General features: G+C 45.1%; 1 protein-coding gene across 1 annotated transcript in view; it reads right to left on the reverse strand.

Moving 5' to 3' along the window:
* Positions 1 to 5,333: 5,333 nt before the first annotated feature.
* Positions 5,334 to 27,375, reverse strand: part of Ctnna1 (catenin alpha 1) — a 125,664-nt gene continuing 103,622 nt past the window's right edge. The window contains exons 10-18 of the mRNA XM_050135028.1: positions 23,906 to 23,998; positions 20,269 to 20,425; positions 16,847 to 17,047; positions 15,808 to 15,959; positions 9,371 to 9,481; positions 8,139 to 8,320; positions 7,902 to 8,007; positions 6,568 to 6,702; positions 5,334 to 5,782 (exon numbers count right to left, since the gene is read on the reverse strand). Coding sequence (XP_049990985.1) covers positions 5,495 to 5,782; positions 6,568 to 6,702; positions 7,902 to 8,007; positions 8,139 to 8,320; positions 9,371 to 9,481; positions 15,808 to 15,959; positions 16,847 to 17,047; positions 20,269 to 20,425; positions 23,906 to 23,998 — 1,425 coding nt within the window. The 3' untranslated portion in view covers positions 5,334 to 5,494. The remainder of the gene's footprint in view (positions 5,783 to 6,567; positions 6,703 to 7,901; positions 8,008 to 8,138; positions 8,321 to 9,370; positions 9,482 to 15,807; positions 15,960 to 16,846; positions 17,048 to 20,268; positions 20,426 to 23,905; positions 23,999 to 27,375) is intronic.

Below are 27,375 nucleotides of genomic sequence, written 5' to 3' on the forward strand. Positions count from 1 at the left end.
TGTTCTTTTTGAGACAGGCTCTCTTATAGAGCCCTGGCTATCCTCGAACTCAGAGATCCGCTTGCCTCTGCCTCCCGAGTGCTGGGATTAAAGGCTTGCGCCACCCCAGCAACTGATTTTTCACCAAGGTACAAAGGTTAAGAAAAGATTGTCTTTTCAATAAAGGGTGCTGTAGCAGTCAGACCTGTGGACCCCGAACCTCACGACTACTACACAGTTCAGCCTGTGTACCAAATCATGGACCTAAATCTAAAACTTCCATAAAAAATAGGAAACAAATCTTTGTGATCTAAAGTCAGGCAGAGCTCTTAGATATGCAGGCTTATCATTCAGAAAACTAAAAATCCCATAAGTTGGACTCAAAGTAAAATTTAAGAAACTAAGAAAATAAAAAACGACAAACAGAAAGCCCTTTGCAAATCACATATTTAACGAAAGGTTTATATCCAGAATATGCACGGAGCTTTCAGAACCCATCTGTAGTCTACCCGATAAAAGACAAAAGATCTGAAAAGGCATTTCACCAAAGACACACAGATGGCTGCGGAACACATGAGCACCCTCAGCATCCTTAGTTGTTAGAGAAATGCACATAAAGCCACCATGAAACACACCGCACACCTATACCCAAACACACACAGCCTGAGGATGCCAAGTGCCAGTGACGGAACAGCTGGAGGCTCGCAAACTGCTGCTGGCGAAATGCTAAATGGCATAGTGCACTGGCTGAGGTTTGCAAGCCTCTTACAGGTAAACATACTCAGGACAGAACACGCCCTTCCTCCTATGTGTTTACTTGAGAAAAATGAAAATCTGTTTATACAAAAGCCTGTGTTTAAATGCTTCTATAAGATGTATGTATTAAAAAGACAAAGCTAGAAACAGTCCCAGTCCCTTAGAGGAATGGACACACTGCACCCGCTAGTGAAGTGGAGCCTGAGCAAGGTGCTCACGGCAGTGCTGCTTAAAGGTTCCACGCTCCCCAAGATGCACCGTGCCAGATGTAACCGGATGCAAAGGCTAAGAACAAGGGGATTTCATTTGTGCCCCAACTCCCTGGGATATAGTACAGGGGAGCGAGGTAACCATCCTGTGACATCAGAAAGAGTAGGTTTTACTATATGTAAATTCTAACCTACTTTTAAGTTTTAATTCTATGTTAAAAGTTTCAAGTTTTATTTATTGTGTGTGTGGGTGTTTTGCCTGCATGTATGTCTGGGTATCGTGTGCCTAGTGCCCAGAGGCCAGAAGAGGGCGTTGGATCCCCTGAAATGAGTTACAGACGGTTGTGTGCACCATGTGAGTGCTGGGAATCGAACCCCAACAAATGCTCTTAACACAGCCATTTCTCTAGCCCCACCCCACCCTAAATTTTTAAAAATCAAAACCAAGAGTGAGCCTCAGCAGTTCCTCCACCCATCACTGCTTTTCCCTTGTTGTGCTCTGGAGGCAGTTCACCATCGCTGGCTCAGGGTGACTGCAGAGCTGGGGATCCTACGCCAACTCTGGTTCAGAACAGCAATCAGGATGGGACAGTGATCGGACATGGTTGTTACCATGAACCTGGGACACCCATTCAAAGACGGAAGCTTGACTACTAAGAAAGTGATGTAGACATGGTGGCTCACCATGCATGTAATTCTGATACTGGGAGTAAGTCAGGAGGGTTCAAGTTTAAGGACAGCCTGGTCAACAGTGTGAGGCCATCTTAAAACTAAAAATTAAACACACAAATACATCTTTAAAAGGGCAGAAAATGCTACTGCCAATCAGACGTACGTGTGAGCACAGTGGTGACATGGTAGGCAGCCCAGGACCTGGTGACAACTATCTGACCAGCAACACTGACCAACAGCTATGGTTTCTAACATGTTTAGCTCCCTGATGTGCAGTGTAGAGGCAGAGCCTCTCCCGGCCCCGCCCTGGACACTTTAGCAGCAGGCAGTTTGGGTGCCACAGGCCTGTACGCTGTCATGGTGGGACAGACAGGAGAAGCAGAAACTCAGAGCTGAGCCCTGCACCATGGCAACAACAGAGGCATCAAGGAGCTGAGAGAAATCTGAACCGTCACAAAAGCCTAGAGCAGGTAGGTACCACATACAGCTCATGGACGGCTGGCACCTGGGGGATGTTGGTGGGATTAGAACTTGAACTTGGCGTTGGGGTCAAGCCATGTGGTCCAGGTAACTTGGATGAGGGGTTTTGCCTCTGTATCCATTACCTTAGCCTGAGGGCTCAAGAGATGAGAACACGGACACCTGCCATGCTGCAGATACGGGTGACATGCTAAGAACTGGACGACTCTGGCATGTTCATTGCAGCAGCTCCTTCTTGGGGAGGTGGCCCTGGCCCGTGTGGAAGGTCCAGCAGGTTGGGCCTGGAAGCTCTGAGCAGCAATTGGGTGCTACAGAGGTTAAGTTGGGAAGAGGGCACAAAGGGGGCAGGGTGGTTAGGAACATACAGACCTTGCGGATAAAGAGTCTTGGGTGCCCTGCAATGACTGTGTGGGTTGTTGCGAGGAGTTTAGAGCGGCAGGAGCAGCATGGCAGGTGAGGATGCGACATGCAGAATAGGGACTTGCGCCTTTGCTCACTCAGGCCTCACCAAATTGAGAGGAGCAGGTCTTCCTGAGCCCAGGTCAGCAGGATGAGGCAGAGGGGAGTGATGTCCTGAAAAATGTCAAGGGGCAGGGACCAGCACCTCCCTGGGATCTTCATGAGGTCCCCACACAGTGAGTCACACTGCATACTCCGTGGCACCACAAGATCTGCAAGGACTCCCAAGTGTTTCAAGATCTTGATCTGGCTTCTTCAGTTGCCCGCTTTTTACAAACAACTCCACTATTCTGATAGAGGACACAGTCAAGACCATGAAGTGGACATGAACTGACAGACATGGAAAGATGGGATCCCAGAGAGCAGTGTGGGTGTAGATGATAAGGCCCCAGCCTCAGACACAAGACAGGCTGATAAAGGACTCGATGCAGAAGCTGGGCTTCATCGCTGTGCTGCAGGCTGCTTGTCCCTTGGCCTCTGCTGTGGCAATGCCGGAGTTGGAAAGCAGACTGGACAGACAGGCACTGGGACCTGTGGTGGTGCAGCAAGTGAACTGGCTGGGGGCGGACAACATGCAGAGCTTGACAAGCTATGGCAGTAGCATGCGAGGGTCTTCTCTTCCAGTCCCAGGCGCTTGGGGCATTGCAAGATTACAGCGCAAAGCTGGCCGCGTCTAAGAACCACACAGAAAAGACATCCAGAAACCCAGCACAAAGACAAAGACAAATTTAAGTTCCTGCTCAGGCAAACAATGCGAGGTGTAGGCGGTGCTGAGGCCACAGAAGTCTGGAGTACCAGAGCGTCCAAGGCAAGCTGGGTTGACTTGTTTCCATCACCCAGGTACTGCAAACCAAAGCCCAGGGCCCAAACCCAGGCCAGGCCTCCAGCTCCACCATGAGGCCCATGTTGAAGACCGATGGTGTTGCCCTCCACGGCATTTGCAGATGGCTGGCAGCCTATGCTGTATTTATAAACTTGAGGCAAGATTTGTTACAAACCATTACAAATACTGCAGGGAGTCTGGTGGTGTCGGTGATGAGGACTTACCTCCCTTACACGTGCAGCAAGTGACCTAGGTCCTAGTCATTCAAACAACATGACCACATGTGACCAGCAGAAACAAACCTGGTGACTTAAGTACACCAGCACAGTGCTGCAGGGCAGCTGGGAAATGGCCTCCAGGGAAGACTAGACCACTCGGGGGAAGGCAGCTGCCATGTGAGTCACTCTATGGAAGAGTCCATGCGACAAGAAACTGGACCTGGCAATGGCACCCAGCAAGCTTGGAAGCGCATCAGCCCATGCAGCCACCTCTCAGCTGTGATGCATGACTGCATGCGCTATAGAGGACGTCTCCGAGGTAATAGACTACTGCAGAGGTGGACACAACCGGAGACCGTGCGCGCATCTTAAAGGTAGTCTCATTTTGCTACTTAGCCAGAAAAAGAGTGACTGGGAATGCAGGCAAGGTGGGAAATAGCAGGGAGGGACTTGATGTGGGGAGAGCAGACAGCAGGTGTGCTCTGACCAGGCTGAACAGCTAAGACCATCAAGCTTAACATCAACCATTTAAAGCCAGGAATCTGGGGAAGATCAAGAAAGTGACACACGGGAGGACAGGGTTCAGGCACTGCAGGAGTGGAGGACGCGCGTGTGTGTGTGTGTGTGTGTGTGTGTGTGTGTGTGAAGGCACACTGGAGGAAGCGTGACTAGGGAGTGTGTCCCTCTCATAAGCAGGTTTGATAGGAAGAAAGGCTCAGTCTGACAGACTGTGGAAGGCCGTAACCTTGACCAGGGGATAGCAACTGAGTGGGCAAGGTAAGAGTTGGTTGAAATAGCAGAAAGGAGACTCTTGTAAGGTGACAATGGCCACAGCCATCACGTCCCGGTCAAGTGCTGATATGACTGTGCCCGTGGCTTTGACTGGAATCCTGAAGAACGGTAATGAAAACCCAGAGGGGAAGGACACTGGCTGGGCCACTGACATGACCTGACCTCCTGCGTGAGCTGAGAGCTGGCGCCTGCCCTCCCTAGGCAGCTACTATCCTGGGAATTGGGGTGCTGGGGGTTCAGAAGCACGATGAGTCAGAAGTCTGCGATTCTTACTGAAGGCAAAAGAAAACTTCTTATTCTTGGTTTCATAGTGGACTTTATTGGGAAAATTAGTGTAAAAAACAGTCAGATTCATAAAATTTAAATAAGACAGTAGTAAAATCTTACTTCATAGCTATGGTAATTGCTATAGAAATCACAAATAAGGTGGGGTCTAAGTCACTGCCTAGGCAAACACTATTCTGCCAGCCCAAGGCAGGAAACACTGCAGTTATGAGAAGTAAGGCCGATGATGAATTTGCATTTGATGCTGGAATAACGGGGAAGCGTGTTCTGATTATGGCATCACATCTCTCTAGCCTGAAAAAGCAGCTCTATTGATGTCCTGCAGCAGAGCATTAGTAACTGTAGCCATGCATTCTAATCCCACTTTGTTTCATAAAGCAAGCAATCAATTTCCTACACAATACATTATGCTTTATTCTTCAGAAGTTCCTTCTCTAGGCTGTTTCTCAGGCTGCCCAGTAGCTTACCCTGGGTCCACTTGGCCATTTAACTCCACACTGCCCATGGTAGGGCTGAAGGCACCTCTCTACCTAGAAAACAGACCTCATCCGATTCTGAAATGTGACCAAAAGTTAATGTGGTACTCTTTGGTTAAGGAACTTTTATTTTCATTTAAGCTTATAAAAATATAGCTAGAAATATACTTCTGAATTCTAAAGCTTCTTTTTTTTTTTTTTAAAACAGCTTTAACACAATCATGTCCTCGCAAAATTCACCACCTGGTTGGGTTGGAAATCTGCTACCTCCCATGGAACCTAAGTGTTTTCTACTTAGCAAATACACTTGCGTGAAGCATTTGTAGCCCCCATGGGTAGAGCGGCTCAGATGCTGTCCATGGCTTTGAACTCACTAAGGGCCTGCACGGGGCTCACATGCTTCTTCTGAGAGGCTCGTTTAATCTTGGTCTGTGTTTCGTCCTGCTTCTCCCTCTTCACCAAGGGCTTCTTCTCAGGAGCCTTCATCTTCCATGACACAGCCGGAAGGTTGAGGGACGCCATGCCCTGTGACTTCTGGTATTTGGTGGAGGCCACATAGGAAGCCTTCACTGTCTGCACCACGGCATTCATCAAGTTCTTGGCTGCCTGGATCAGGGACATGGCGCTGTCCACCTACAAGGGAGACATGGAGTGGTGAAAAGCCTGACGCTCCCTGCATACACGCAGGCCTGGTCACAGCAGAGGGGCCTCCACCACCTCAGGTTCAGGGCCTGGAGGTCTCCGCAGCACTGTGCAGAGGCTGTTACTGGTCTCTCAATGGCAGTTCTTATCCATGTAACCCGCAAATACTTGCCTTTGAGAAGAAATGGTGACAACACAAAATATAAGATCACCTCAGCAACCCTGTCCCCCAGGGCCGGGGACTTTCTGGATGGTCCTGAGTGACCGCAAGGCTGTGTAGCAGTGGTGCATGAATAGCGACAGAGAAGACTTGAAGTCAGACCACTTCCATCCAACACACACTGGTGATCTCAGGTATGGGGTCTGGTCTCCCATTAGAGAATAGTGTTCTCTCTCTTCTTCTTGCTCATGGTGACCTGATGAACTGCTACAATTCAGCTCTTTGTGGGTAGAAACTGAGAAAGCAGCCTGCACAGCTCTACTTGGTCATTTCTGAGCAGGCTTCATTACTCTGGGGATGGGGAAAAGTAAAAACACCCCTTCCCAAAGAGCAGCTGGCAAAAGGAAGAGACCAGGCCTGGCAATGGCTCCAGCTGTCACCGTCTAAAAATTGCTGTAGTTCAGAGATAGTGTGTGGTCTGTGGGGCTCCGGGAACCAGATGGGTTTTGCAGTCTCTGGTCTCTATACTTTCTGTGTCTGAAGTAGGTAGGTGGTATGTAGGGCATATACTTTCAGCAAATGCCCACTAGCCACCATGTCTCATTGCCACACTTACCCCGGAGACAACAAGCTCTCCACCAAGGTTCTGCACTTCCGCCTTGACCTTGCTACAGATGTTGAGCTGGTGGCAGTAGAGAGCGATGCGCTGGAGGTAGGCCAGCAGGTCCTGCTTGCAGGCGGAGTCTGGGCACTGAGGGGACAAGAAGCTCAACGCTGTTCCCAGCCCCACTGAGACAATCCCCTGCTCCCAGGGCTGTTTTTCAAAGGCTCCCTGTAGGTACTAGCATGCTCCCTCCTTTCCCGAAGGAGCAGCCCAGGCAGCACTGCACGGGGTACACAGTGATACACCCTGAGCCTCAGCGCCTGCTGGCAAATGACCACCCTACGCCTAGGTTTCCAGCCCCAGGGAGAGGCTCCTGGCCCTACAAGGTGATTTCAAGGAAGGGCCTAGTCATACAGAAAAGTCAAGGTTCTGAGTTATGTAAATTAACCATCTCTGCCTCAGGCACTGTCTGCTCAACAAGGGGTGCACATGATAAGCCCCTGATGACACTCACTCACTCTAGGCAGAGATGATTACCAAAAGTTAGAAGTGTGGCCCTGTCCAGACTGCACTGAAGCCCAGGTGTTTAGGTCTCATCAGAGAGGAAAACACAGTGCTCTCATCAAGGTAGGGGCAGGGATGAAGTGAGCAGCAGCATGGTATAAAATGGAGCCTATACTCCACGCTGAAAGCTTTTAAATTTTTCCTAAGATGCCACCGAAGCAGGACAGATTCAAGTCTGATTTGCAATGTGAAATGACAGTGTTGATGGCTGTATGCAGAGTGGAGAAAAGAATAGGCCACAGTGGTCCAGGCAGGTGAGAGATCAGTAGAGCTACTGACTTCAGACAGCAAAGACCAGGTCCACAGCCTTTTTACTGGGCAGTCAAGAATGACCGTCAAATGGTGGCTTGAGTAACAAATGGTGGCTGTCACTCATTCTGCAGTATGGATAACCCCAAAAACTCGCAGCACCACAGGAATGTGCTGTGATAGAGAAGCCTGTCCAACCTCTAACAGTCCCCAAAGCTCCCAAGTTCTACAGAAACCTCAGCAAGAGGCCGCTATACGTCAATGCCAGTGCTTCTGCCCAGATATGGAGTTCTCAGGAGGGAGAAGGGAAAGAAATGGTAGAGGCTGGTTTTAATGATTTAGGGATAGAAAGTTTTTGGACATACACACCCAACTCCTCTGAGACTTGTCAGAGAAGCAGATCTGAGAAATCCTTAGGAACTTAGGCTGGGATTAATTAAGTAGGTTAGGACAGTTTTCAAAGATAAACTGTGACCCCTGAAAATGATCACAGACAGCTACCTCAGCAGTGGGCCAGACAGACTGCCACTTACATGATCTGCGATTGTTCGGCCAAGCTTATCCATCCTAGATCCCGCCTCGGCGATTTTCTTGGCAGCACTGATCACATCTGATGTATTTTTGAGTGGCCCTTTGCCTCTGAAAAGAGAACAGGATCCCTGTCTATGAAGCCCCTCCTGGTTGGAGGTGAATGGAGAAGAGATGTCAACAAAGCATCAGGGTCATGGAGAAGTAAACGCCCCCTCTCTGCAGAGTGGGCTTCTGCTCACCGGGTGAAGTCGGTCATCTCCATCATAATCATGCACATCTGCTTGGCCAGCACGATGATGTCATTGCCACTGTCATCCCATTTGGATACCTCAGCATCCAGCTTGCTCTTTTCTTCCTGGAAGCTGGCCACCTGTTCTGCAATCTTTGCTTTTTGCTCCTGAGGAAGCTGAGCCATGATCGCCTATAATCACAAGCCAGACCACTCTTAGGAAGTTCTCACAGTGCATTAGCCAAGAAGACTTCTAGCAGCAATCCACAACATGGGTAGTGGGATAATGCGTTAATAGTTTCACTTTGCCTAAAGGACTATTATCCTTACAGAAATTTTCTGCAGCCTAAGTTCCTGACCCACTTCCCAAACATGTCTGAATCTAGAGGAAACGGCACAGGAGGCTAACTCAGTGGCTTCACAGCCACACCAGTGCTGATATGACGGCCTGACTCTTCAAAGTTTCAAGCTTGTTGCTCTTTGTGGCAATAGGAAAGGAGAGAAAGGGGTGTGTGGGTGGAGCCCTGAACAGACATTCCCAAGTTCGAGAGGCCTACTAGAGCTAGTGTGAGAAGACAGAATCTGCCAAGGAACATACACCTTAGCTACTTGACAAGTAGCACTTTGGAGGCCAATTGCCAATTCAAGCCCACAGCCTGGGCTCCATCTTCTTAGCACTCCAAGTGCTCATGACTCAGTAAGGCCTAGAGCAGGGACAAGCTCTCTGATGGATTTCCATAGAGTGAGAAAATAGACTTCTTAGAGAAAAATCTTGGCATACTTCCAAAAGCAGAGATCTTATTGGGCTGAATGACTCCAATGCAATGGTGCTGACTGGTTTTCTTGAATGTACTAGTGGGTTTTATGGGCTTTTTTGGTGTTGTTTTTAAGGCCTATGAATAATTAAGAGCTCACTCCCACAGTTATCACTACAGTGGGTAGAAGTATTTCAAAATTCTTTTTAACAAACATTCTGATTAGATCGGCAGCCTTTTCTGACTCAGGGTACCATAACTGGCAGCCCAACGGGTAGTCAAGGCCCCAGGTTCTAGCCTTGTTCCTAGCTGAGGAGGCACGTGGTAGGAAGCCACAAATGACCAGTAGGTGCCATGACTTAGGATTTAGGTCATAACACCAAAAACAGACAAGAATGGAGCCCTGGATACTACTCAATAGCCTAGAGGAGAAAACAGCCAGGGAGCCTTACAGAGTAAGTCAGAGGGCCAGGGAACGGATTCTCACCCGGGCACTTTGTCCAGCTATCAGCTGGTCGTCTTCCGTCTGCACGCTTGTCCTACTTCTGACATCAAAATCTTCCGTCTCAAAGTCAGAGTCATCCAATTCCTCGGGGGTCTGCAGCCAAGACAAAAGACGATGAGTCAGACAGAGTCCCCTGCCTCCAGACTCCAGGAATGACATCTCCGTAGAGCATGACGGCCCAGAGCGTGGTCATTGGAGTCGTTTGTGTGGCCTCCACGCCTTCACCTTTTTTTTTCTTGGTTTTTGGAGACAGGGTTTTTCTGTGTTACCAGTCCTGGCTGTTTAGGAACTTGCTTTGTAGACCAAGCCGGCCTCAAACTCACCAAGATCCACTTTCCTCTGCCTCCCAAGTGCTAATTAGAGGCAGGCCCCACCACTGCCTGGCTCGCCCTCACTCTTTAAAGGAACTCCTTTCATAGGGTGGAGAGGTCAGGCTTGCTGCAACAAAGATTTCACTTTTAATACAGTTTCCCAAGGGATCTGCATCTGCACATGAAGGTGAAAACTACCCTTGGTCAAAAGTCTTTAAATTAGGTATGTTTTATACAAGAGAAAGCATTCCCATAAAAGTCCCACTTTATGACAACAAGAAAATGACAAATTAATACTGGACTTTCTCTCTGGATGCCAAAGGCTATTTTGAGGAATAAAACAAAGCAATATATTATTAAAAGTCTTATTTTACTTTTATCAAAGAAAAAGAATACAGGAGATAAGAAATCAGTGTATGCCAATGGGATGGACTGCTGCCTCTCATTCTCTGCTTTAACTACTTAGTAAAATTTGTATTTTGTACAACCTGCCAGCCTCTCCTCATTAGCTACTGACTGACACCGTTATTAGGCAGGACAGCTGGGGTTGGCTTTTAGCCCAGACGACCAGCCTGTGACAGGAGGGCACTGAGGTCTCCTCTCCTCCAGGCCCTAAGGCAAGTCATGGCGAGGGCCTTGTTGAGAGGACCAAGTGACAGAACATGTGGGAGGCACTCAGGGACATGAGCATGGGTTCTGACAGGCAAAGGCGGGGCCTACCCTAGAGAAGGAAGAACAGTGGTGGGCAGGGATCACAAGATATCAGAGCCACAAAGACCCTGTCAGGGTGACCTCTGAGCTCTGGTCGAAGGGCTGGCGTGCTATGTCTAGAGAGGTTTCCACAGCAGCGCCTGCCGCATAGCCTATCTGGGTCCTAAGAACTGTTGAAAGAAAAGCTCCCTTTCCTGCGTTCACTCACTCAGCTATTCTAACAGGAAACCACAGGAGCAATGGGCAAAGACTGAGTCAACTATATGAGCTCCTAGAGCGCTGCAAACGGAGCCATCACGTTGATGGAAACAGGCAGATCTGTGAGCAGGGCAATGGGACGTGCAGGTGGGAGAAATGTTGGTAGACTGAGGAAAAGCAATTTGGCTCACTGGCTGGGTCCCAGCTCAGGTGAGAAGAGCAGCAGATGACAGGACGCGTGATGCAGACACCTTAGGAGAGCACGGAGCAGCAGATGACACAGTCAGACTGTGGCCCAGGGGCTGATGCCCTGGGCTAAGGGGCCTTCGGGCAGAGGTGTCGGACTAGGTAAGATGCCAGGTCTTGGACCAGGGTGGGAACATGCACATTCCCAACAGGGAAGACTAAGCCAATCAGACTTGCTGTTTGATCAGGGAAGCCACAGTGTAGACCCAAGCAAGTGGAGGAGTTAACTATTGAGTAATCTGGCTTTGGAAGCTGGGGCTCACTCTTGGGCACAGTAACTGAAAAAAAAAAAAAAAAAAAAAAGGTTATAAACTGGCTACGTAAGTATGGAACTTAGCAAAATCAGCCTTGAAGAAAACATTTTATGCTCAATCCCAGCAAAATTCTTCAAAGACCTCGAAAGAACAGTACTCAACTTCATCTGGAAAAGCAAAAAACCAAGGATAGCAAAAACAATTCTATGCAATAAAAGAACCTCTGGAGGCATCACAATCCCTGACTTCAAGCTCTACTACAGAGCTACAGCACTGAAAACAGCCTGGTATTGGCAGAAGAACAGACAGGAGGACCAATGGAACTGAATAGAAGACCTGGATATCAATCAACACATCTTCGAAAACCTGATCTTTGATAAAGAAGCAAAAAAAATCAAATGGAAAAAGAAAGCATATTTAACAAGTGGTGCTGGCATAACTGGATATCAACATATACAACAATGAAAATAGACCCATATCTTTCAACCATGCACAAAAATCCAAATGGATCAAAGACCTCAACATAAAGCCAGCCACACTGAACCTTATAGAAAAGAAAGTGGGAAGTACACTTGAACACACTGGCACAGGGAACTACTTCCTAAATATAACCCCAGCAGCACAGACAGAGAAACAATAAATGGGACCTCCTGAAATTGAAAAACTTCTGTAAAGCAAAGGACATGGTCAACAAAATGACAGCCTACAGAATGGGAAAAGATCTTCACTAACCCCACATCAGACAGAGGTCTGATCTCCAAAATATACAAAGAACTCATTGCACACCAAAAGATCACATACTCCAATAAAAAAAAAATGGAGTAAAGACCTAAATAGAGAACTCTCAAAAGAGGAATCTAAGATGGCTGAAAGACACTTAAGGAAATGTTCAACATCCTTAGTCATCAGAGAAATGCAAATCAAAACAACTCTGAGATTCTATCTTACACTTGTAAGAATGGCCAAGATAAAAAACACTGAGGACAACTTATGCTGGAGAGGTTGTGGGGAAAAGGGAACGCTTCTGCACTGCTGATGGGAATGCAAGCTGGTACAGCCCCTTTGGATGTCAGTGTGGCGATTTCTTAGAAAATTAGGAAACAACCTTCCTCAGGAGCCAAGTAATACCACTTTAGGGTATATATCCAAAGGATGTTCAGTCGTGCCACAAGGACATGTGCTCAACTATGTTCATAGCAGCTTTGTTTGTTATAGCCAGAACATGGAAACAACCTAAATACCCCTTGATCAAAGAATGGGAAAGAAAAATGTGGTACATTTACACAACGGAGTACTACACAGCAGAAAAAAATAACGACATCTTAAATTTTGCAGGAAAATGGATGGAGCTAGAAAACATTATTCTGAGTGAGGTAACCCAGACACAGAAAGACAATGATCACATTTATTTACTCATCGGTGGTTTTTAAACATAAAGCAAAGAAAGCCAGCCTACAAACCACAATCCCTGATAACTTAGACAACAATGAGGACACTAAGAGAGACTTACATAGATATAATCTACATGGGAAGTAGAAAGTATAAAAAGACAAGATCTCCTGAGTAAATTGGGAGCATGGGGACCTTGGGGGAGGATTGAAGGGAGGAGAGGAGAGGCAAGGAGGGGAACAGAGAAAAATGTAGAGCTCAATAAAAATAAAATTAAAATGAAAAAGGGAAAGCATATTTTAACAAAGAAATGCAAGTAAAGAGAAGAGGACAGAGCTTCCCTGCTAAGGAGACTGAGATAGAGAGAGACTGAAAGGTGTGTTCCCCCAACCCCCAAATGAGGAACATAATCATATAAAGAACAGAGGCAGTGAGCAAGTTAAGGATGCTGGGTAACCTCAGCCAACAACAATGACACGACCTCTCCTGGAGGGAAGCAGTGGTCACAGGGGCACAACAGTAGGGGACAGATACCCCAATGGGACTGGTAAGACAGGGACAGGGTTAGAGGTTCAGGTGTGGGAAGGTTACAGATTCTAAGACCAGAGCTGGAGGAATGACTTAAGCCACAGGAAACCAAGGGCCCTCACAAGCTCCCGCCTCAGAAACTTCCATCAGAATAGCTACACTGATCTGATTTTTGCTTAGCGGAAAAATGAGAGATACTAAGACTGCATAGAGCATAAGAAAAGGAGATGTACTTAGCATAAGAAAAGGAGATGTACTTACTTAAAACTAAGACCTGGGTTGGTAAGATGCCTCAGTGGGTAAGGCACTTGCTACCAAGCCTGACAACCTGAGTCTGATATCTGGGACCCACATGGTAGATAGGAGAGGACTGACTTCCACAAGTTGTCCTATGGTCTCCATTAATGCACACACAAAATTAATGTATTTTAAAAAAAGAAAGAGGTGAAGGGCTGAGTGACAAGTGGGATCAATCGAAGACTACCATTGGTAACCTAAAGACTGGTGAGAATCAAAGAAGCAGTAAATCCAACACTGAAGAGAGAGTGTGTGTACACACCAAGGCTAGCATTAATGAATACTTGGCTTTCTCACTGGGACTCATTTCTACTCAATAAGACTGTTGAGTCAAAGGCAGTGATGGGATCAGTGAGCAGGACGCTATGCGCACAAACTAAAGCACAGGCATCATCAAAGCTTTACTTTTGCTGGTTCCTGGCCAATCTCACTTCTGCACACACCTAGAGGTCCAGAAGGAGGTAAAGATCTGCCATTCTTCATCCCAGTACAGAACTAAATATAGTAAGCAGTCATTTATGTGCCAGGCCCGTGCTGAAAACACTGCCTGTTTTTCATCCAATAAAGCCATTAATTTTTTTAAACATTTATTTTATGTGTATGGGAGTTCTGCCTTCATGCATGCTTGGCATATTCATAGGCCAGAAGAGGGTATGGAATCCCCTGGGACAGTTTCAGATGGTTCTGAGGCACCATGTGCTTTTAACCACTTAGCCCTCACTCCAGCTCCCCAGAAAAGAGGAGAGAATAACATATCAGAGAAACAAAGGGATTATTTTGGAGGAGGCACCTAAGCTGCCTGCCTCCTCCGGGGATGAACTTTATCGGTACCCAGACTGCTTCTTCAGAATGGTGCTCTAAGTCTGAGCCACCTCCTAGGAACACTACACAGCTTTGATCCCATTGGCCTTAATGTGACTTCAAGCAACATGAGCAGCACTGGAGTATATGGAGCCTTGGGACCCACTAACACCATATTTATAGCCACCGGCTACCACAGTTCAATCAGATCAGCCTTTATAGTAGATAAGATCCTTCTACTTTAACTTTTAAAAATGCCACTTAAAAATGTTTTTTTAATCTATTTTGTACATGTGGAATTCAAGAGGACAACTTGCAGGAGTTGATCCTCTCCAACCATGTGGGTCCTGGGGATCAAATTCAGGCCACAAGATTTGGTGGCAGACACCTTCATCCACTAAAGCATCCCAGGCCCACCTGGGTTCTTCTTTAGCACAGCACTCAAAAGACTTAAAGCCTCTGCTATCTTCAGTTATACCCACAACCATTCCTCTTCCCAGCTTGAGACAATTTTCCTACCTCAACCAGAGAATGGTGATCTTGCCTAAGTGTTTCAACATTACATACAACATGTTCCCAAACTGACATGGTGGTTAACTTCTGCAGACTAGGAAGAGGGGGTATAAAAGTAAGACCTTGGAGGTTTAACTAGAAAACAATGAAGGCATAAATGAAAATCAATTGACTGACTGAACTACACAACAGCAGGCAAAGCTCTAGCAATGCAACAGGTGGGCATTGTATTCCAAATGTCTGTTCTGGAAGCCTGCAACAACCGGGGACACACACACACGTGCAAGGGACACAGACAAATGATGACAACGAGACCCAGGTAACCCTAAGAGCAACATGCAAGAGAGCCTTAGCTCTGGAAAAGGTAGTTTGGAAGACAAAGGCTCAAGACACGTTTGACAGAGAAATCTGCAGTTTCAGAACCCCACCCCATTCCAGTTCACAGGGAGGTCTGGGTCATTCGGCTGCTTTGTCTGAGGAGGTCTGGGTCATTCGGCTGCTTTGTCTGAGAAGGGTGACATAAGACTCAGAGGTAGTACTTCCACTCAGCTCAGCACTTGGCCATGAGCATCGTCAGGGGCTGCCATTCCTTACCCTGAACAAAGTCTAACAACCTGCCTGGGTTCCCTTCAAGGAGAGGAGCGGTTCTTCTGAAAAGAAGTACAGTAACTTTACTTACCTTAAGAAGAAGCTCCTGCCGGGCGATGGTGGCGCACACCTTTAATCCCAGCACTCGGGAGGCAGAGGCAGGCGGATCTCTGTGAGTTCGAGACCAGCCTGGTCTACAGAGCTAGTTCCAGGACAGGCTCCAAAGCCACAGAGAAACCCTGTCTCGAAAAACCAAAAAAAACAAAACAAACAAACAAAAAAAAGAACAACTGACTAGANAAAAAAAAGAAGCTTCTTCTCGGAAATTTAAGAGACTATTTTCTGTAGTTTCCCCTGTAACTCTAACTATTCTGTTTATCCAACCAAGTTCCCTAAATTAATTTAAGCCCAATCATGCTAGATCTCTTTGTTTGGTCTATATTTGGATTCTATCTCATTCTAACAACTCAAACCCATGGTTAAATACACGCACTGTTATTTGCTGAGCTCCAGAACAACACATTGCTCAAGTTAGCAAAAGAGAAGAAGAAGCTGTTGAAATGTCTAGAATGTGGTTACTCACCCTTATCATCAGCACTGCTTTCCTGATGTCCCGGATGCCATCATATACAAGGCGGGAGGCATCGATAAACTCATTCTCATCCATAGGCTGGGCTGGGTCTGAGCTGAGGGCTTCCACAGCTGCTTCCACTTGCTCAGTGAACCGTGGCATGACTATGGAGACAAGAGGCAGGCAGGTCACACTAAGACAGCACTCCACAATCCTTTCCTGAATCCTTGAATAGGCAGTAGAGTCAAGCTCAGGACAAAGATCCTCTGTGTTTCTACTCTTGTGCCCAGTACTCACCAGCAAAATAGACCACATGTTCATAGGTGAACTTACGGACAATATTTTGCAAGGACTCAATCACCTTCTCAGCAGACTCTGATCTAGAATTGGATGACTGAGAACTGAAATGATACTAACTACTTTGAGACCTTAAGAATAGACCTACAAAGGCTGGAATAGTAGTTTAGTGGTAGTAAACTTGCCTAGCATGTAAGAGGCTCTGGGTTCAATTTGCAGTACTTCAGGAGGGGGGACCCACCTTCATTTCTTATGTATTCACTAGCAGGACGCTATGCACAAACTAAACTAAAGCACAGGCATCATCAAAGCTTTACTTTTGCTGGTTTCTGGCCAATCTCACTTCTGCACACACCTAGAGGTCCAGAAGGAGGTAAAGATCTGCCATTCTTTATCCCAGTACAGAACTAAATATAGTAAGCAGTCATTTATGTGCCAGGCCCGTGCTGAAACACTGCCTGTTTTTCATCCAATAAAGTCATTAATTTTTTTAAACATTTATTTTATGTGTATGGGAGTTCTGCCTTCATGCATGCTTGGCATACTCATAGTTCATCACAGACACATAAAGGAAGATGTGCTCATGAACTGTCTAATAACCGACTTCTCGCTAGTATGATGAGCCACCCAGTGTGTATAAAAACAAAACCAGAGCTGAGTTCTGAGTGTATAATCCTGCAGGATTTGGAATGATGTTGGGAGTCATTGTGGGGACCCAGGAGAACAACACTAGGACAGGGGACAGTCCTCAGACCTGTGTTGGAGAGCAGCTTGGTGGCTTCCAGAACCTTTTCTGTGTAAACTCCTGGCTCGTAGTTGTCCATCTCTGAGGTGACTACATGGATGACTCGAGCTGCCCGGCCTCGAATAGCGCCAGCAGTACGGTCCAGCCCATCCACATCTTTCTCTTGGAGAGCAATGACACACTTGTTCACATCCTCCAAAATGTGATTCTCTGAGGAACAAGCAAAAAGCTGAATGAAGGATCAGGTCTTCTACTAAAGGGTGACATAGGAGCATGGCATGTTGTATGTATAGAAGACAGGTTTGATGCCAACCACATATGCCAAAAGTTTTATATACACAGCTGGGCACAAGCATACACTGGCATGCTGGCACTCAGGAGGGTAGAGCTAGAATAGAGTTTGAACCAATTCCTGCAAGTTGTCCTCTGTCCTCTAAAAACATCCACGGTATTGACCACCCATATCCCAAATAAGCAATGTTAATAAAAACAAGCATGCCACCTTCAATAACTGCTTCACTTTTGACTGTCGTTGACAAACGTCACAAACAGTTCAACATCAGGCTGTACCTGTTCAGTGTTTTCTCTCCTTCCAGGAGATGCCAATAGTATTTAGGAGGCAGCAAGATCGAGATCAGAGGGTGCTAAGAAGCAGGTTTAACCCTCTAGGGCAGTGAGAGAATACATCTGAGATGAAAACATTTACATGACACCTGTAGTCTCTGGAGAGGGAAATCTGTGAATCCAGCTGACTACTAGGCACACAACTAGATTTGAAGACCCCAAACCATTTCCTTTCGAAGCCTGACACTGTTTTTAGAAACCCCAGAGCAAGAAATTCCAATCTCATCTGAAATAGCAAAGGGGAAGCAAGCCAAAGGGCCAAGGGAACTGTACTTAGAGGAGCAAGCCGCAAGCTGCACACAGGCACGATGATAGTAGAGGCAGAGCTATACAGGCAGACCCAGAAGAGGGTGAGCGGTAAATATACCAGCACACATGAAGCTGCAGTGGTGGCAACATGACCGTCTCCTTTCCCGGGCTATATGACAGCTCTTGGAAGCTATGTCAGTTAAAGACATGGTTCCCTGTCAACAACAGTGTGTAGCACAGCGTATGGAGAGAGCTTCTTATGGAAGAGCTAGGACAAAGGTAGCAAATGCAGTCTGTTTTAAGAAACACATTGGGGTCGTGTGTGTGTGTGATGGCATGTACCATTTATGCTTCAAAAGGTCAATATCCAGAGCTGGTTTCTAATTCAACTACCTGTAGAAGCCATCATTCCTTCCTTCACAGCCTCTACTAACACACATGACTGTCTGGAAAGACACTAAAAACACAGTATTTATGTTTCCTCTGACCTAGACGTGAGCCAGAAGCAAATGCTACTCGGCAGACTTAGGGGACAGAGCCACTGCAGTGTCATGCCATGGGATAAGGACATCATGCTGCCTGCACTGGACATGACAAGAGTCAATCATGGACACAGGAGTGTCTCACAAGACCTGATCCCTACCTGGACTACTGGCTATGGATGAATTCCAGTGGACAGGACCAGTGCTATGAATTAACTGCTTAGTCTACTAGGACTCTACCCAGTGCTTGGCCCTCACCACTGCTCTAAAAACACCTTGATCACTAATCGCTTGCATGCCTCCGCAAGTCTGTGACAGAACAGACAACACCACAAGTAGGCAGCCAGGATGCAGATGCTCTGCAGCAGCACTACTTCAGACAGCAATTCTGGCTTGAATCTGCTAAACAGAAACTGGCTCAACTGCTCTGCACCAAGTCAACCTCCCTTAAACTCCTATTTACATAAGTTGAACCCATTCGCTAGATAAAAGTGAATCTGCTAAAAAAATTTGATTTCTCTTTACTGGTCTTCTGTTTTATATTAAAATAACCTAAAAAAATCCTGTCTAGACCCCACTAAATGCTGATACTGAATCCCCTTTGTTATCTGTTATATGAGAGCCATTTTGATTGTAAGATACTTTACTGTAAGAAAGAATGAAAATTCCTGGAAACAAAGCCTGGTAAACATATCCAACCTAGTTTTAAAAAACTGCAGGAATGTAGTATCTATCCAGAGGGGGCTTTGCATTTAGATTTCCAAATTTGTTGTTTGCTTAAAAATGTGCTATGAAGGTGGAATGTTTTCCCTAAACCTATGAAAAAGAATAATTCCATACTTCATTGGGAAAAACAACAGAAGGCCAAGATTTCCCAAAAAGGCCATTGCTGCATTTTTGGCACCTGCAACAATGTGCTCGCAAATGAATTTTTTGTTTTAAAGTGGTAGCATCTGCAGCTTGGTAGTTCTGAGGCAGCATGGTTTATATTTTACCCTGTCTTCCTGCAGTTAACATACAACCTACACCCAACTTTCTCAAGTTAAGCCAAAAAGAAAACTACCATCTCGAGTTCATGCAAAGACAGGGACACATTGGTATGCAGAAAACAGTGTCACCCTTAAATAGGTCACTGCTGGAAGACTGTGCTGTGCATGTACTTAAGTTCTGCTTCTCTTTCAAGCCCCATTGCCACTCACATCTTCCACATTCCAGCCTATGGTTCCCTGGGGTGACAGGTAGTTTCAGCTCTACAAGAACCCAGTCACTAATCTGCCCACAGCCACTAGCCTCAGGAAGCCTGGCATTTCCAGGGAGAAGACACAGCCAGGGGCAACAGAGGCCCTGTTAATAGAGAATGCATTTAGTGTTACTCAACTCTGAGGAGATAGGACTGAAATTTATTTCTGTGAGATAAACACTAAATTGCATTTGACAGACATGTTCTATATGAATGCAATTGACTATGTCATTACCAGTTTATGTTTATATAATGAAATCAACTGTTTTTGTGACGTGAATTACTCAGATTTATTTTTTTCAAGTTCATAATTAAATGGCACTTAAATATTTCCTCTCTGTTTTCTCTCTGCGTCAGACAGACACAGTCTTTGGGGAAGTAGTCAGGTACACTACGATCACTCCCGACAGACAGGAGCTTTCCGAGAGCATTCTCTACAATAAACTAGCTGAGAGGTTCCTTCCGAGTCTCATAGGCTCATAATAAATGACCAGCAGTACCAAGACAAAGGTCTAAACTCAAAGAGTTTATCAAGAGGGATGGATAGTTATATGCTACACAGGTCACAGCCAGAGGGTCTCAGTCTATACCAGCAGTGAAAGGTTTTGCTAGTCCAGTAACTAATTCTTCCAGGATGAACAGAAGCCCCACCACGAGAAATATACAGCTCCATTCCAACTCCCCCTGCTCTGGACACAGGTCAGAACATCTTAAAACTGGAAACCAGCATGTCATTGAGAGAATTTACTCTCAATGATCAGATTTGAAGGTGTTTTGTCTGTGATTATGACTTGGACAATAACTACACATGCCATTCTAGGGAACCACTTCATTACCTGAGACAGCCAAGAAGTCATCAATGGAAGTAATGTCATCAACAGCATCTGTGAGAACACGGACTTGTTTTTCCCATTGCTCTTTAAAAAGATCCATGTTCTCTTGGGCCAGTTTACTCTGTGGCTTTGCTGCTAAGGCCAACGCAGCATTGATAACCTGCAGAAGACATTAATGCACATCACTATCTCAAAGTCACTCAAATCAACCACATGGGGTGATCTGGCTAACAGTGACAGGGAGCTAGCTGTTCCTGCTCTAGGAAACATAACACCATGTGCTCCACCATAACTAGTACAAAGAGGAAATACTCAACAGCAGGCTTTAGACTTTAACACCAAAATAGTAAGTTTGATTTGTTTATAGGCAGCTATAAACAAATAAAGGCTCCCTCTAATTTCTCCAATCTGTGAAGGCAATTCTATAATTTTTGACATTAAATTTCAAGCTTTTTCTTAAAAACCTCAATCATACAAATATACCATCAAGAATTATATAATTAAAATTATAGGCCACATTTGATTAACTACCCTGGTTCCTTCTTTTAAATATGTCAGCATCAATAAGTATATATTAATACATTGTTCAGTGTTCCATTTTATAGGTATCTCATGTTACTCTCCTACTGTGGGATATTTAGGGTCATCTCAGTTATCCATCACTATTACAAAAGTAGCCAATAATGTCCAATAGTATATAATAATGACCAGTATCTGAAATGCCAAATTTACCCCCAATTCATTCATAATAAAGGTATTGTATTCCAATTCCAAGGACTTTTTTTTCTTTTATCATCTTAACACAGGTGTAGCTGACTTATAACAACTTTTCGTTTTAAAGTGGCAGCATCTGCAGCTTGGTAGTTCTGAGGCAGCATGGTTTATATTTTACCCTGTAATATGTGTGTGTGCTCATGAGTATAGATATAGGGCTTGGGACACAGCTTCCTGGTAGAAAGCTTGCCTGGTATGTACAGGGATCCAGCCTCAGTACAGCATACACATACAAATATTTTACTGAGAGACAGTTTATAATTCATACAATTTATCCATTTAAAGCACAGAATTCAATGACACAATAGTTACAATGATACCACATTCAGTTTTACCATTTCGTTTACTCCAAAAATAAGACTTCAAATGTATTAGCAAGTGTTCCCCATTTTCCTCTTCTCTCCTTATCCATCTTCTAGTAACTACTAAGATCATCACCACCCAGAAAAGTGCAAGGGTTGTCTTCTCTCTCATCTCAAGAGTAAACCACCTTGTCTTGAGCCATTAACTACAATGTTACCAATCTTCATTTTTTCACAGATATCCTAAACTAAGCTAAGGGAGTTTTCTATGATTCCTAGTTTTTGACCATGAACTAGAGGTACCTTTCTTTTATAGATGTCAATAGTTTCTTAACTTGGGTACCAGGAAACAAACTTGGGTCTTTTGCAAGTGCAGTCCCTGCTTTTACTTGCTGAGCCGTTATCTCAAGTCCCCCCCCCCCCCCCCCCCCCCCCCCCCCGGGAAATCCAGGAGTGCCAACCACCTGCAGAAGGAGGCTGCTTGGTTGTTCCGACATGCCCTCGGGTTACTTCTCAGAGGAAGGTACTCCGGCTCCCTCCCTTCCGCCCGCCCCAACTCATTTGAACAACCTCTCTTCACTGGCTTCTGCAAGTTCATTTTCATACTACCCATTTTTCACTACGGTCGGTGAATGTGTGAAAGGATCTGAAGAGTTCCTTCTCCAAAAGATACACAGAAAAGGGTTGGGTAAACACAGGAAAAACAGTCTTACCACCCTTGGCCATCGGGGAAATGCCAATGGGGTCTCTTGCAACTTATCTAGATAACTAAAGAGAGATAAACAGCCCACATTGTCCAATTTGTATTTGTCAATACTCAAGTTGCCCAGCTCTGCATGTATAAAGACTAATCACCCTCAGGAAAGGCCTTTTACTCAGGTCATACCCCTAATACCAAGGATGGCTTGGGCACTGTCTGAAGCTCAGTCCTGAGGTCCATCTTAAGTGACACCGCAAAGGAGAGAAACAAGCCTTTGTGCAGGGTGCTTGTCTGTGACACGGGCCGAGTCACAGGTCCACACACTCCAGCATTTTCATTAGGATCAACTAGGCTCTCCCTGTGTTTTTTTCCCTAAGCTTTAAGATCATTTATATAAATACTCTTGGTAGGTGTGATCAGCGTATGTTACCATCTGTTTCTGAAGATATGTGGAAGCATTGTCGCTTTTCAAGCATTTTAAAATGAAACAGAGAACCAAAGATATTAAAGTGTTGTGAGGATAAAATGGCAAACTTGAGAAAAAGTATAATCTTTAGAATCTACCCTAAATTTATTTCATTCAATTTGGTCAGCCTGAAAGTAGATTAAATCTATTGTGTTAATTATGTGCACAGCAATCAGTCTCGTGCACATTTTATGACTGTATAAAGACTGTCTATCAGACAGCGGGGGTTGGTAGCTGGTCCATCACGGCAGTCTTGGGAGGTCTTTCACATGAAAGAGCCACAGTGACAGTGTCACAGCACATTTAAGGTTGCAGACTTTACACAGAAACCTGATGCCTGCAGCCTCTGGCCATTACTACAGTACCTCTGCGTGCCTCCCTTTGTCTACGGCTACTGTCGGTTTGGCAGGACATGCATAGAGGTTAACGTAAGTCTGAGACTAAGCTGTGTGTGGTCTCTGTCTGGAAAAGCAGAAAGGTAACCTCTTCCATCAAAATACCACCTAAGAGCTTAGGAATCCCTGAGTGGCAGGGAGAACTCCCTCACAGACCGCAAGTAACACTGAACACTCAGACAAGCACTAACCAGTGCCAGTGAGGGCTCAGCAGCTAATGGTACTTGCTGACAAGCCTAGTGACCTGCAATAGAGTGGTAGAGACACAATTCTCATAAGCTGTCCTCTGTCCTCAAACCGTGAGTACATGGAGCACGTGCTAGCACACACAAATAAATAAGTGAAAAATAGAAAAAAACATTAGTTGTTTCAAACACTTCAGAGATTTTCTAGCAATACACTTAACCCAGCCCAATTACCTGTCTTTCCAAGTATCACTATTACACAGAAGTTTAGGCTTTACTTCAGCGGCTGGTTCAATCAGGTTACTATTATTATCTGCAGCAGACACTTCAGCAAAGCAGACTAGATGCTTTGTGACAGTAGTGTCACAATGGTGCACAGGCTGGCCGGAAAGCTGTGCACTACACACACAACATATGCACACAATGCCGTATGTGTGGAAAACAGAAGAACTTGTGGAAGTCTGTTTTCTCTTAACCACCACATAGGCCCTGGCAATAGAATCAAGGTCATGAGACTTGGCAGAACTGAGCCTCTTGATGACCCCTCCCTACAACTTTAAACGAAAGGCAAGGACGCAGTAGAATGAGACAAAGAGAAAATGATACTTAAATTTATTCAAGCAATGTGGTTTATCTGTATCAGTATTCTATTTAAAATGAAAGGAAGGAAGGGAGGGAGGGAGAGAGAGAGACAGGGAGGTAAAGAAAGAAGGAGGGAAAAAAGAAAAAGAAAAAAAGCAAACCTAATAAAATAAACTCACACCCACTCTACTAAAATCCATGCTGGAGATACTAGAAGCTTGTTGGCTATACTTTACCTGAGGACAGAGTGCTTCTAACTGGCTTGCAGACATTCGGACAAGCTTTACACCTTCTTCATTATTGGAGATTGAACAGGCCAAGTTGGCAACCTGCAAGAGAAAAGGACATAGAAATACCTATAAGCATTTTTCTCTTTGACTGGAAAACAGGCTAATTCCTACCTCTTACTCTGGCCTTCCCAGAACAGAGAGATACCAAAAGTACCAAGGAGCTTCACTCCTCAGACTGATTATCAGTTTATTAGGATACATTTTTAACTGTAAGGACCTCACAATGTTATATTGTAGGCTCGTATCAGAAGAGGTAACTCCAAGCTTTGAAGGAGCTCCAATCTGCCTGAACAGTCTATAAGGCTGTCTAGTACAGACATTATGTAACAAAACCAAGAAACACCAAGGAAGGAACTGTTAGTATCCACAAATAATAAATTTTGTAGTTGTTCTTGAAAGGAAGAAATTAAAACTCCAAATTGCTGTTCTCACTGTCATATGTAGAAATATAAGTTACCTTTTATTTGAACACAGATCAACTAAGAAGATTTTTAAAACACTGTGAAGGTGATATTAAGATGGACCCAATGAGCTGGATGTCTTAGCACACGCCTTTAATCCTAGCACTTGGGAGGAAGAGGCAGGTGGATCTCTGAGTTTGAGGCCAGACTGGTCTACAAGAGCTAGTTCCAGGACAGGCTCCAAAGCTATAGAGAAACCCTGTCTTGAAAAACAAAACAAAACAAAACAAAACAAAACAAAACAAAGGGAAAGGAAACGATGACATGAACTGTTCTTAGAGGACACTGGTGCTGGACTTTCTTGTCTGACAGGGTTTACTTTAATGGAAATCTTTCCCTTCCCTCCCAACACTTTCCATGGCACAACCGACTTAACCAGAAATGATTTTTACAGGCTGTGTCAAAGTCCAGCTTGCAAGGACTCAGGCTACACTGAGAACGCAGTTCTTCAGCGACACTGAAGCAGTGGTGACAGTCTTGCCAACTTCATTAGCAGTGCCAGGCCCACCACATACTTACTGCTGAGACAGTTTCACCTCAGGTATGAACTGAGTATGAATGATAAAGGCATAGGCAGTAGACCGTCTGAGTTAATGTAATGATTGTTCCATCTCTTTAAGAGACAAGCCACGCCCACTCCCAGGCTGATCTTCAGCTTCTGGCCTGAGTTCTCTCTCTCTTTTCCATCTTCTTCCACTTCTCCCCTTTCCCTCTTCTGTCTCTCTCTTCTTGCCTTCTCTCTCTCTCCTTCTCCCTTCATAACCCCTTGAATAAATATCCAACCTCACTCTGCATGGCGTACCTATCCATGTCTCTGTCTCTTGCCCGCCCGCCATGTGTCTCTGCCTGGGACTGGCTGCTCTCAGGTCCTGCTGTCTGCCGCCACATGGCCTGCTACCACCACTTGGGGACCTACAGCATCTCTGCTGCCTACTGCCACCGTGGATCCTGCAGCATTTTTAATTTTCCATTACAGTTAATGTCAGAGAAAACAAGTGCGATAGCAAAAACATTTGATTTTAAATGAACACACACACAGGAAAAATTTTTACTATTATAGCTATTGTTTGCAGTATTACAGTTATGACTGCCAGCTATTAAGCACCAGAATCCTATTATACTTAATAATAAGGAAAAAGAGAAGTAGCAAGCAATTTCAAAATAAAAATTGGGAAGTGACCTCTGATATTCCCAAACCCTTTAAAAAAAAATCACAACAAGTATAACATTTTAGATCCTAGAAGTTTATAATTCCACCCTCTGTTGACAACTTGACCTAACCAAAGACGCAGTTCTCTAACAGATCACAATCTAGAGACTGCCATTTGTTTAAACTTACAGTAAATTATCAGAACACATTAAAAAAATAAACTTAAGACTTAAAGCTCAAAATGTATTTTACGCCAGGGGTGGTGGCAAATTCCAGTAATTGCTGTGTATCAGAGGATTACAGGATTGAGACCAATTTGGGTTATCAGAAGACCTTATCTCAAACCAAATCAACCATCCAAACAAACAAAAAAACTCCAAAGAGAGGGGGGGTTCTAGAAAACAAACCTTCACCCTCCCTGGTGGGGGGGGGGGGGGGACGGAGACACAGAACTGCAAACAGCCCCGCCCCCTGACCTCTCTAGTGGTTCTCAGAGGTCAGTAACAGGGATTCCCTCACAGCACCAATAATTCTATTTCAATTTACACCATCTCAATTTTTTAAATCTTATAACTCACATGTTTTCGAAATTTAGACATAAAGGACTATATTCTTGATTACAAGTGAGATACAAAATAGTAAGGAGTAAGGCCATTTTAATGGCTGAATTCTTTAAGTCATGTGTTTCCTGATACAAATCCTAAAACAAAGGCTATGGACAGTTTATCCTTTGTTTTAAAACATTATTCTAAAATGTTGATGGTGTACTATGAGAGCATTAATGCTCAAGAGGACAGTGTTTTAGAAGGCCTGGGAAGGGAAGTCTTTTCTGGCTGAATAAGCTTCAATGCCCCTCCAGGATTACTCACTTCCCAGGTGACAAGTGTGCACATCAACATCGCCACCAGAGCTCTCTGAGAAGCAAGCCTGACCTGGCTACCGTGAAAGGGAGTAAGGAAAGGGAAATCCTTCATACCTCTTACTGAGGAAAATCTGCACCATTAGATTTGGAACAGCAGTTGATATAACTTTAAAAAATTAATCTGTCAGGGAGACAGCTCAACTCAGTAGTTAAGAATAGCACTGGCTGTTTGAGTTCCAGCACCTACATGGCTCACAATGGTGTAATTCTAGTTGCAGAGGATCTGACACCCTCTTCTGGCCTCCACTGGCACCAAGCATGCACGTGATACACAGACATACATGCAGACAAAACACCTATTCCTGTTAAATAATAAAATCAGTGTCAAGTCTTTAGCTTGACAGGCATAGTAGTGCCCTTTAACCCCAGGAGCAGGGGGCTAAGGCAGGAAGATAAGGAAATCCAGGCCAGTCTAGGCTACACAATAAAGAACCTGTCTCAGATCTCTGGACCTAAAGACGCAGATTTAAATCCCACCTAGGCAGGAAGATAAGTCCAAAACTAGCTTGGGCAACTTAGTAAGACCCTATTTTTCAAACCTTTTAAAAAATATTTTTATTTTTTAAATTTTAAGTGCACTGGCATTTTGTGTGCATGTTTGTGTGAGGGTGTCAGCTCTTGGAGTTACAGACAGTTGTGAGCTGACATGTGGGTGCTGGGAATTGAACCCCTGGGTCCTCTGGAAGAGCAGTCAGTGTTCTTATTTATTTATTTATTTATTACTATTATTAAAAATACCAATCCAAATTCCCACTCCTTCCCCTCCTCCCACTTCTTCCACACACCTCCCACCCCACCCCCTCCAATCTGAGAGGGTAACGCCCCCTGCCCTGTGGAAAGTCCAAGGCCCTCCCTAATACAAGGTATCCATCCAAAGAGAATA

The sequence above is a fragment of the Alexandromys fortis genome, unplaced genomic scaffold (assembly GCF_014885135.2).
Source record: "Alexandromys fortis isolate MF-2015 unplaced genomic scaffold, M_Fortis_MF-2015_v1.1 scaffold_25, whole genome shotgun sequence".
In the NCBI taxonomy this organism is placed as follows: Eukaryota; Metazoa; Chordata; class Mammalia; order Rodentia; family Cricetidae; genus Alexandromys; species Alexandromys fortis.